This window comes from Corapipo altera, unplaced genomic scaffold (assembly GCF_003945725.1).
Source record: "Corapipo altera isolate COAL_440 unplaced genomic scaffold, ASM394572v1 22, whole genome shotgun sequence".
Classification (NCBI taxonomy): Eukaryota; Metazoa; Chordata; class Aves; order Passeriformes; family Pipridae; genus Corapipo; species Corapipo altera.
Genome location: NW_020884886.1, coordinates 3,375,451 through 3,387,816, shown reverse-complemented (window position 1 = coordinate 3,387,816; position 12,366 = coordinate 3,375,451). Strand labels below are relative to the sequence as shown.

Genomic DNA, 12,366 nt, shown 5'->3' with positions numbered 1-12,366 from the left:
TAGTTACTAGAGAAATTGTTGGTTACTAGGAAGAACAAAAAGGAGATGCTACTCAAAAAAGGAGGTAAAGATTAAACCAAATGGAATTAAAACCTTTTACATTTATAAAGGGACACTAAGATCTAACAAAAATATCCCAAACTGAAAGCCCACCTGGAGGGAGGAATTGCAATATTCCAGTGTTATGCATAGCATTCTCTACACCAGACAGGGTCAGCTAGTTAAATAAATGTTTGCTGCTTATTTAGGAATCTTAGGGGGGAAAGGGACAAAACATGACAGCCATTCAGCGGAGTATTGAGACTCATAGACATAGGTAGATATGACTTAATTTAATGTGTAATTTTTCTAAACCAACAGTCAATATTTTCTTCCCCTAGCTTTTTCCATAATTTTTTTTAAAGTGTTTAAATTTTATAGACAAGGCATATATTAAAAGTTTTGATAAATTATACAAGAAATGCCACATGGGCAGAAAATTCCAGAACTTACTGATAGCAGGTTTCTCACATCTTTCTCAAAAGTCATTACTGTAGCCAGTTACAACCCCTATAACTGGATTTCTCCTGTTACCTATCCCAGGTGTTCATTAACAGAGCTATAATGAACAAGTAGTCGTAAACATGAAAAATGTAGCAGAACTAAGTAATACAAACTTTAGAATATTTTTGTCCAGGTGCCACACCATAGGCAACTTTTGTGGATTTTTAATACTGTTCCATGTTTTTCACAGAGATATAAAAGTCAAATTTGTGACCTACTTACCCTAACAGACTTTTTAGAAAATACTAAGAACAAACATAAAATGCTGAGCCTGCACTGTAAAAAAAGGTTTCATTATATCTGCTTGGTTCAGGCTAAAACAATGTCTGGCTGGAATGCTGTCCTGTTAGCTCCTGAGAGGACAAGCATAAATCTTCAGAGGACAGAAAGCCAAGTATTATTTGCAGTCCTACAGTGCTGGAGGTGATGGAAGGGTCCTTGAAGGAGATTAGTTCAGCCTTGGAATGCAGCTGAAACATGCATCTCAAACAGATGGCAAAATCCAGGGAAGTATCTACTATTTGGTATCAGCAGCTGTGTGTGAAATACATGCGGGTTTAAGTGGCTGAGAAAAAGCAGGAGACTACAGCAGGCTCTACCCAACCAGGCACAACTGCACTGGATGATTCAAAGCTCAGCTTCCCAAATTTGAGACTCTGGTTAGGAATCAGAACTCCTATGTACTTGCTACTGCACAAGTGAAGTGAGTAAAGCCAGGCTCTACCCTTCTCCTCAGGCCAGCGAAGGATCGGGTAGTGGCCTGACAACAGCCAACTGTCCTTCTGCTCCAGAATTTTTGGAGACAAAAGGTCTCTGCATTGCCCCCAGAGCTGTATGTAACATAAAGATACAAATTTCACTGCCTTAAAATGGCAAAATCTTAGTAATGGGAATGTGGGAGAATGTGAATGTTGTTAGAAAATTGTTGCCACCACTGCAAAGTATATAATTTTGGGTTTTGGTTGAGTGTTAAACTTCTTCTTCTACTATTTTTCAGGTTTTACTGAAAAAGAGTTGCTGAATCTCTTACAGGGTAGAAGGTTTTTTTTGTTGGGTTTTTTTTTTTTTTTTTTTTTTTGGTATTCTAAATTTTATCCTTTGAAAACCAAAGGGAATAACACATTTCAACATCTTCAGCAATTGCCCAGATGAAGAAGTGGAATGCATCTTCCTCAAATTTGTGGATGATACCAAATTTGGGAGAGCTGTTACTACACTAGAAGACAGGAACAACATTAGAGGGACTTAGACATGTCGGAGAAATGAGCCAAAAAACCTAAGACAGATACAATGTCCTGTCCCTGGGAGAGTTCAATTGCCTGCAACAGAAAAGGTTGGATGCCAATTGAAGCTGCCAGTTCTGCAATGGTAATAAAGAAGAAGAAAGAAAAAAGGAGAGACTTTGGTGTCCTGTATGGCAAGTAGGATATGGGTCAGTGGTGAGAGCTTGCAGTGATTGAAGCTAACTTTATAATGTGCCAAACCAGGAGGAGCGTAGCCAGAACAGAGAAGCAATTTAGCCTTTTATTAAGCACTTGTGAAATCACACCACTTTTGGGCTCACCAGCACAAAAAAATGTATTGACAAACTGGCATAAGTGCCATATAACTGGAGGAAGGCCAGTAAGACCATTATGGGGCTGCAGCACACAGCATTCAAGGAATGGGTGAAGATGCCAGGCTCGCTCAGCCAGCCAAGGGAAGAAGGTAGGATGCATTACAATTGCAGATACCCCTTCAGCTATCTCAAGGGGGACACAGGGATGAACAAAGCAGACATTTCTCCAAGACGCACAGCAAAAGGATTGGAGCGACAATCAAAGTTATAGAAAGAGGAAGAAAGAAATTTCACAGTGACTGGGCATTGGGGCAGGCTGTCACAGAGACTGTCTAATTCCGTCTTGGGAGATTTTCAAATTGAACTGGAGGAGGCCCAGATCAACCTGATCCAACTTTCAAGGCAGCACTGCTTTGAGCAGAACATTGGACCAGCTGACCTTGAGAGGATGCTCACCAGCTAAATTTTTCCATGATTGTATGATACTACAGTTCACATATGGAATGTCAATGCTACATAATACACTAGGGGCTTACAAACAAACACATTAAGAGCTGTGCAAGGTTAGAAAATAGGATTTGTGAAAGACATGACTTGAAATTTTGTTTTGTCCTGAATGGGAATAGCCTAATCCTTAATTCTGAAAAGATGTTACCCTCAGTCTTTCAGAAGCTTTCATTTAAATCATGAGATCAAGGGTTATACATACACAAAACTGAAATTATAATATTTAAAAATATCAATATAAATAGTATATAAGCTTATTCCATAAGGGGTTTTTTCCCTTGAATTTTCAGTCAAACTGCATTGATTTCTACCTTTAAAAACTGCTTAATCTATTAGTTTGAATTATATTTTTCCATGTACTGCATTATATATATTTGGCGAACACCAAACAGAAGAAGGATTTCACATTGGAAGGAGTTTTTAATTTATGCAGCAAGATAATTTGGACTAAGGAGACTAAGGATGCTTAAATAGTGCATCTGTCTCCATAAATCATGGCTGAGCAGGAACTTCTGAAAATCACTAGTGAAAACAATTTCTTTTACTTTGATTCTATTAGCAGCAAAAGGATTTTTTGTCTTGCAACTATGAATCTGCAGTACTGTCACATTACCCTTCAGACAATTTTTATGAGGCTATTTGAAAATACAATTGAAATATGTAAATTTAATTCATCTGGTGTACTGTGTGCTCTCTTAAACAAGGACCTTATTGTGCACGTAATAAGATCAGTGGAATCTTTTATAATGATTTTGTGGTTAAGAAAACTCGGACTATTTTACATTGAAGTCTTTCAATTCATTTCAGTATAAGATGTTTAATAATATTTAGGAAGACTGTATGTGTAAAGATTTTAACAGTGCACTATGGTATTTAGTTGTTGAAAATGGTATTTAGTTGTTGAATAGCTTGATGTTAAAGACATTTCTAAGAGAAGAAATAATATTTATTAAAACCATACACCACAAAATGCAGGATGCAAGTGTCATCTAATTATTCCAAAGTTTAAATATTATGTTTATATTAACAGTGTTCACAAAATAAACATTCAGTTTCTTTCTTATTCAGGAAATACTATAAATGAGTAGGTCAGTGATACCATAATTCAATGACTGGGCTTTTGCATGTATTTTCCAAGGCAAGCACTGTAAAGTGTCCATTAGTCTTATCTCTGCAAAACCAGTACCTAGGAAAACATGCCTTGAAAAGTAAGGGCCTTCTTAAAAATAGTGTGCCAGTAGTCCCAGAATAAATGTAACCTCTAACTAATATGATACAGTTCATAGCCACGCCTTCCTTCCCAGCTGTGCTGATAACAAAGTAAGGTTGGTCCGTTTCCAACAATGTGAACATGCTATTTCAACAATGTCAGGCAAAAGAGAGAGACTTTACTTACCCCTGAAAACTAACTTTACTCCTGACTTCAAAACCAAGTAAGTCAGTTAAACGACAAGCTTAATCAAGGCCTAGGAAAAACTGGCTGAAATAAACTGTTATTTTGCATACTTTTCTAAATTTAAATTAAAACATTAAATGCCTTTGTAGCACAGTTCTGCTCTTCAACCTACTTTATAAACACAGCTTAATAAACTCAACTTCTTGTGACCATTAATCAGGTCTATATTAAACTTACCTTAGTCCAAACCTCAGAAGGAAAGCAGACATACCTCTTACAAGGATGTCATTAAAACAGAAGGCTGTTGACATAGTGTTATTTAGGTATGTACATGCTTGCATATGTAGCCCTCAGTGGGATGTATACTTTGAGTCTGTTGATATTGAAACCACAAGAACAAAAAATTCAACTATGATTTTGTATACCTTTTTTTAAAAAAAAACCTGATCCATAAAAACAGGCTTTAACATTTTTCCTTCATGCAGATTATTTTTCAGTTTGCTATTTCTGATTTTTTTCCTTTACTTTCATTTGCTGTTTTTTAATGTTAATTCTATTTACAAGTATCTGAATCTGTATCAACATAGTTTTCATTCTATAGAAAAATGTAACTGGTCAAACTCAAAATATGGGCTGAAAAAATAAAGTAATATCTGTTCTCGCTTTCTTATCTGATTTCCCAAGATCTCTCTTTATTTTTAAGACATCTATTTCATTTGTTTCTCCAGTTTGTTGCTAGCTATTTATATTTCTGGCTTCTTAGCTGACAACACATTGTGTTTATGCATATATACAATGAGAATATATTTTCTTGGGGGGCAGGGGAATAAAATCCACATCAGTTAGAATTTCTTAAATTAATGAAAACATTTATATCACTGCTATATTGCCAGCTGCAGGAACTGACAAATTCCAATATAGTTTCATATTGCACAGAGAAAAAGTGGTTATTATTTTTTGACAAATAACTATTTTCCTTTCCCCTATTATTCCCCATTCAGTTTTGTGTCTATTGAGGTTTACTGGGTATTTTTCATTGCTCAGTTCAAAACTATGAAGACAATCTCATAATTGATTAATCATATTTCTAAAATACTGACATTTGTACAATAATAGCATACCCGTTCATGTACTCAATACAAGTGTATCCATACATGCACAGACAATGGATTTTCTTATTTTCCTTTATCAATACTTATTTTTTGATAACAGCCAAGAATTGCAAGATTTTATTCAAATTAGTCATGGGTATTACAATTAATGGCAAAAACACTGATTTTTTTTTCCAGCTGTATTATCTATAAGAAATATATTTGCAAAAGTAACTTGTGATCTGAAATGCAAAATAAAGCAGCCAAGTCTGACAAGACAATCAGACTGCATTCTGAATTACTCTATTTGAATTTGAATTACAGTACGACCAGCCCATTTAGGCTGTTAATCCCAAAGATGCTGGTTTCTTAATAGTGCCATAAAACACTACAGACATATCAAAGAGCACATTAATTGAAGTTCAGTTACAGAACTGTGCTAATATTAATAACACTGACTGTCACATCCTTGCCATTTCATCCCGCTAGGGTAGGAACCAACTGAGAACCCCAAATCCAGACCCGACAGGGTTAAATTGAAATTGAAGGCAAGCATCCCTTGAACTAATTAAAATGGAAGGGAAAGGAGAGAGGGAAATATCCTGATGATCAGATTCTATAATCCCACTTGCTCTCTCAAAGGAACAAAGCAGCATCCAGGAATCCTGCAGGTTTTTTACCTTGCCCCAGATTTAAGACTGCCCTATGCAATAAGAACTGCTTAAATTGCTATGAATTCCTAGAAGAAACACTCCTCAAAAAAAAAAAAAAAAAAAAACCAAATCATACCATTTAATGCAAAAATTGAAATTCATTATATGAAAGGAGTTGAGGCGCTACAAGGCAGCACCAGACTCCTGAAGGAAGATACGAATATTTCCCATCAAAGCCCATGGGACCAATGTCAGGCTTCCTCTGGTGCTGGGAATAGGAAACCACAGTATTCCACACACTACTCCAACACATTCACCTTTTTAGATGTACTGAAAAACAGAGGCCCTGCAAGGCTCCAATTAAAATTCTGAATGACTTGACAGGATGTTTTTGTGCCACACAGAAAACAGAGTGCCCTTCTTCATCACCCTTACACTGCAAAGTCTGAAAGCTTCTACTCTTGAAGAAGAAGAATTAGGTGTTTCCTTTAAAATAGCACTCAAAGGCATGGCAAAGGTGTGTTTACTGGGGCAACTTGGCATGATAGAATTTGGAGTGCACCGCTATGTGCCTTGCCTCACCATTTCTTACTGAGAATACCCTCCTTGAGAAGGTTAAATTCATTTAGAAAATTTTCTTCAGAAAAACACATACCAGAATGTACCAACTTTCTCTCCTCATTAACACTTTTTAAAATTGCCTGTACTCCATAGTCATGATTTTAGAATTCTACATTATAATACAGAAGAAAATATGAAAGAAACTATGATTGCAGAAACTGCACATTGTCAGTCTTTGCAGTGGTCTTTAATTAATGAAGAAAATAATACCCCTGAGACTTGATCAACATCTAATTCATTTAAAGCATAAATATTAATTGCATTAAAAGCTTTCTTTGTCTCAGACAGAAAATCACCACCATTAAACTGATATTACATGTTTGTAGCTTGCCCTCACCATAATTTTTCCTACAGAATACAAGAAATAAGAGGTCATATCTGTGCAAATGCAAACTGACAAGATATTTTCTTAAGGAAACTGATGTTTCATTCTATTTAAAGTCTGTATTTCTTGACATAAGATAAATATTATGTTTATTATAATTTTAGATTTTATTTGCATAGCTATTGTACTGCTAGTTTGTGCAGATTAATGATTAGATATATACATACATATGGAAAATATCACGCTACCAAACAGAAGTATCATTGGATTAAGACATCCCTAAATGCACTACTGTGCACAGCACATCTTAGATTCTTTACATTGTACAAAGCTGAATAGTTTGAAATATTTGGGGTACCCACTGTCAGGAAATGTCAACATGGTTTTCCATGTTATACAAACAGCATAGTCTGCCATCTGTGCTGAAGTCCTAGGGTTTATGAAGTGTGAAAAAAAAGCCTGCTGTCCTAGGCCCTAACTTTTCTGTTGCTATAGAAAAAACACAGAAAATTTGAAACTTAAAAAAGGGCAACAATTATTAAAATTGAATGACCTGGATGAAGATGCAGAAGAAGCAAAGGCACTGCCTTGTTTTGGCGCAATTAGTTCCTCCAATTTAAATATAAAAGCTCTATGAGGAGTTAGTTTTACCATCTCACAGAGGTGTTTTTGCATTGTCAAATGAGCAATGCCTGACTTGTTAGGGTCACTGGGAGTACAGTTGAGCAAGTAGGAAAGGGAAAGTCTATCTCTTTAATCTGTTGAGAAAAAAAATTCATCCTGGAAAGAATTGGTTGGCTCATTTCCATTTGGTGGGACATAAAGCTTTGGACTGGGCTGGTAAGCCATAGAGCCAAGGTTCATCTTTGCTCTAAGGAGGAAAAAGAAGTGGAAATGGTGGCCTACTGTAGCAATCGGCACTGATGAAAGATGTTACTGCCAAAGACTGCTTTGGTATTTATGAGCACATATAGCAATACACTAATACCTGCTATAAACTGAAATAAACAGCATTCCTTCATGAACTTACCAGCCTGCGGATCTCTCTCTCACATTCACGCTTTATTCTATGGATCTCATCCTGGTGGGACTGATAAGCCGTGCGCAGGTCCGCAGCCTTCATTTTATCCGCCTGCATAATGTTGTTCAAAGCTTCTTCAAGCTGTTTTTTGCCAGATTTCAGCTCCAAGATCTCTTGTTGCAACTTCATTCGTTCACCGTCGAACGCCTTGCGAGCCTCCTCCTTTGCTTCGCTCAGCAGCGCCGTCTTCACTTTGTCAGCCGCCCCGTCCCGCAGGACATTGACTGTTGACTGCAAACGCTGAATTTCACCATCTTTGATTTTCACCATTCTTGCCACCTCCTGCTCGTGCTGCCGGATCAGTAGCTCTCTGACACTCTGAAGCTCTTTCATTTTCTCCTCGTGGAGCTTGGCTTTCAGTTCAGAAACATAGGCAGTGTGCTTGTGCTGCTCCTGCTCCCTTTCTTGTTTAACCTCTTGGATTTTTTCTCTCAGTTTTCCCACCTGGAACAACAAAAAAATACTTATTAACTAGCACTACCACTCTTTTAAAAGTCACCAAGGAAGTTTTTTCTGAAAGGTTATTAAAACCTATCCTCAATATTCAAAAACAAAGACTGCACATCTTACACCTCTCTATCCCATAAATAGCTAGAGAACCAGGACTGGGAAGAGGCCATGTGCATGTTCAGGAATATGCTAGGGGTATGTGCAATTGGCAATGAGTTCTCACAGTTTTAGGAATAAAACAAAACTGAGCAACATACAATCTAGTTATCTCCTTATTTCCTGCACCAACCACCTCAGACTACTCTCACCCATAACCCCTCTACTGCACTCTGTAAGTAAATGGAAAATGAATGAAACACAGAGAAAAGAGTTTGTGTTTATGCTGGAAATACTTTTATTTTGTATTTCTTAGCTTTTTTAATGGGAAAGTCAATTATTAGATAAGCAAAAAGAATTGGTCTTCTGAAAAATCAAGTCTATTCAATGGACCTCAAACCTCACTCCAAAACTGAGACTACTCATGTCCCCAGATATTTCAAAAAATATAGGCCAGTGACTCTAAGGGCTGGGGAGGAAGTAGGAGAAAAATCTTAAAGCCTCATATAATAATACCCACTGTGATGAAACCTCATTATAAAATGATGCTCAGAAGGCTGCCTGGAAAGCAATGCTCCTTCCAAGTGGGATATTAAATTAGAAGAAAAAAAACTAAATAAAAGAAGTTCGCTGGTCTATTGCAGTATACCAGAAAGGCTATAAGGTATTTCATCAGGCATAGTACCATCCCTGTCACAGTGACTGCTGAAACGTGGGCTCCATACATGTATTTCTCATCTAAAGCAAAGTCAGAGGCAGAGGTTTCAAAGACTTGTGTTTTAACCTTGAGTGGCAATACAAACATACATACCAAACAGTGATTCAGGAAAAAAGAAGCTACTGAGCAGCAGGATGTCAGTCAATGTCACATCTGCTTGTACCTATGCTACACAAAGGTGGGATCTGTAGTCATGTCATGCATTTAATTTACACAAAACTAAGGAAAATTGCAACTTGCCTCAGATATTGCAGAAAGCATGGGAGATTTCTATTAATATTCAGATGATCATTTACTGTGAAAGTTTAATTAAAACAAATAATATTTTGCATGGTTCTGGATTATACAGCTAAAACAAAAGCAAAGGGTTTATTAAACACCAAAGGGCCAGAAACCTGCGTTGTCTATAGAGAGCTAGACAGGTACTTTTGTGGGTTTGCTTTAGGAAAAATGGGACATTTTAACTCAAAAATCTCAGATAAAACATATTCAGTGAATCCAAGATTACTACTTAGAGTAAGAGTGACCATAAAGTGAGTTCAACATGTTACTCTTCAAATGCACCACACCAACCACAGAATTTCCAGAGTCTGAACTAATGTATTGGATTTATGTGGCAAGGTTTTGGTAGGCTACAGGGCTGCAGAGGTGGTCTCTGTGAGGAGTGGCCAGACCTTTCCCCCATTTTGAGAGAGCCAACACCATCTGGCTCCAAGATGGACCTCCTGGCCAAGGCCAAGCCAATCAGCAACAGTGGTAGGACCTCTAGAATAACACAGTTAAGAGGAAAAAAAACCTGTGTAACTGCAGCTGGAGAGAGAAGAGAGAATATGTGAGAGTCACAGCTCTGCAGACACAGAGGTCAGGCCAGAAGGAGGGGGAGGAGGTGCTCCAGGCATCGGAGCCAAGATTCCCTGGTAGCCCACAGTGCAGATCATGGTGAGTCAGCTGTGTCCCTGAAGCCTGTGGATGCCCACAGAGATCAACCTGCAACCCCCTGGAAGATACCTCACGGGAGCAGGTGGATGTGCCCAAAGGAGGCTGAGACCTCGTGGGAAGCCCATGCTGGAGCAGGCTCCTGGCAAGACCAGGGGACCCACGGAGAGAGGAGCCCAGACTAGAGCAGGTTTGTTGGCAGGACTTGTGTCAATGAGATCACTCCCCTCCCTATGGGAGGGACCATGCTGGAACAGTTCGTGAAGAACTACAGCCCCTGGGAAGGACTCACCTAGGAGAAGTTCATAAAGGACTGTCTCCCATGAGAGGGACTCCATGCTGGAGCAGGGAAAGAGTGTGAGCAGTCCTCACCTGAGGAGGAAGGAGTGGCAGACATTGTGCGACAAACTGACCACAGCCTCCATTCCTTGTCCCCCTGCACTACTGGCTGGAAGAAGGTAAAGAATTTGTGACTAAAGCTGAGCCCAGAAAGAAGGAAGGGGTGGGGGGAAGATGATTTAGATTTATATTTAGTTTCAGCTCTCACTACCTTACTCTGTTATTTTTTGGAAATAAATTAAATTAATCTTCTCCAAGTCAAGTTTCTTTTGCCTAGTTAGTAATCTCTCACTGTCCTTATCTCAACCCATGAGCCTTTCATTCTATTTTCTCTCCCCTGCCCAGATGAGGAGGGCAGGCATAGAGCAGCTTTGGTAGGTGTCTGGTGCCCAGCCAGGATCAACCCACTACAACTTGACCTGAAGGCTTCAGACAGCAGAGACAGCAGACTTTCCCTGTGCAGAAGGTGTTATTTTGAACAGTAACTCTGAGAATTAACCAACTCAAACTTACCCTTGATTAAAAAAAAAAAAATATGCACAAATACACACACATATATGTATATATAAACCAAAAAAAGGAAATAGACTGGAGCAGGAGCAGAAGGAAAGGTATCTACATTTTTATGAAAGTAGCCTAGATGCAACGTGGACTAAACACGAGCTGGAAGAACACTATAATTACATCTGTGGAAAAGGTAACAGCTCTGAAACAGATATTGTCAGAAGCAGATTTTATTGCACAGGTATTGTTACTCTATTCCAAGATGATTCTGATAACATATCTTTATTAAGAGAGATAGAGGTGGGGGGGTTTTCCCAAAATGGTAAGTCTGGCGTCTGGCTATTGGAAATTATCTCCACAATGTATCCATGTGTTATTTCTTCTGGTTCCAAGCCTACAGTGGATAACACTGATTTTCAGTGCTTGTGTTAGGGTACCCAGTTCCATAGGAGAATCTCTGGCAAGGAGGTTAGAATAGATGATCTTTAAAGGTCCCTTCCAAGGCAAACTATTCCATGATGCTATAACAAAGCTAAGTCACTTACTCACCTATTTACCATCAGAAGTGGATGAGTTTATAAATAAATTTGCAAATGAAGCAACACTCATTATTTACATATTGCGAAATGAAACTGAGCCATGAAACCTACTAATGACAACATGGGGAAATGGCATATATAAACATGTTTAATATACCTCCAGAACTACAGTAATTTTAAATTAGTCATACTGTACATAAAGCATGCAACTGAAAAGCAGTTTTCAATACAACACATTCATGAGTGTAACTTCTTAAAAACATTTTTAATATATGAGAAATGTATTTTGAAAATTTGGAGGAACACTGAGTTACACAAAATGACATATTTGCTCCATTTTTCTTGTCTTTCACTGAAAGAAGGCAATATCTATATGCATTATTGCTGCCTGTGAAAACACATAATAAACCATTCAGAGTAAGGGATTATTATCATATATCACTACTAATTTTACCTAAAACCTTCAGCAAGAGCAATTTAAACAAGAAGAATTGGAATCCTTCTAAAAATCTTAGATTTTTACCCAGCATCTTAAATGCTTATCACACCTCACGACCCAGAAAAAAAGATGCATCCTTATTCTGAAGGTCTTCAAAAAGTCTTTTCTTGTTACTGCTTCTTATCAGAGAAGATGGAAAGTTAAATCTGTCTGTTAGATCCTCCCTGAAAGCCATAAGCTATCCTTACCGTTTTCCTCCATCCCTCTCTCCTGCACACTATGCAGTTCTGTACATGTCTGGCTTCCAGAGCAGCTGACTGAATGAAAATAGTAGTGTGGCATTTTCCCATATGCCTAAGTTTCAGTTTCAAAATGAACTTAAACTTTAAAGCAATTTTCTTTTTTTTAATTTCCGGCACTTTTTTTTTTTAAATGAAGAAAAGTATTCTACACAAGAAATTAAGTCAATAAGGAAACAAAATTAGGTAGGATATCATGGCACCAATAAACCAGCTATTTTCTACCTTTCTAAATTAAATCTTTAATAATTAGCGCACATTGATACAATGC

The 12,366-nt window shown here is 37.8% G+C and overlaps 1 protein-coding gene across 7 annotated transcripts in view; it reads right to left on the bottom strand.

Moving 5' to 3' along the window:
* Positions 1-12,366, bottom strand: part of JAKMIP1 (janus kinase and microtubule interacting protein 1) — a 155,853-nt gene that overhangs the window by 64,652 nt on the left and 78,835 nt on the right. For all 7 annotated transcript variants that reach the window (XM_027642641.1, XM_027642642.1, XM_027642649.1 and 4 more), the window contains one exon: positions 7,725-8,219. In XM_027642641.1, the coding sequence (XP_027498442.1) occupies positions 7,725-8,219 (495 nt within the window). The remainder of the gene's footprint in view (positions 1-7,724; positions 8,220-12,366) is intronic.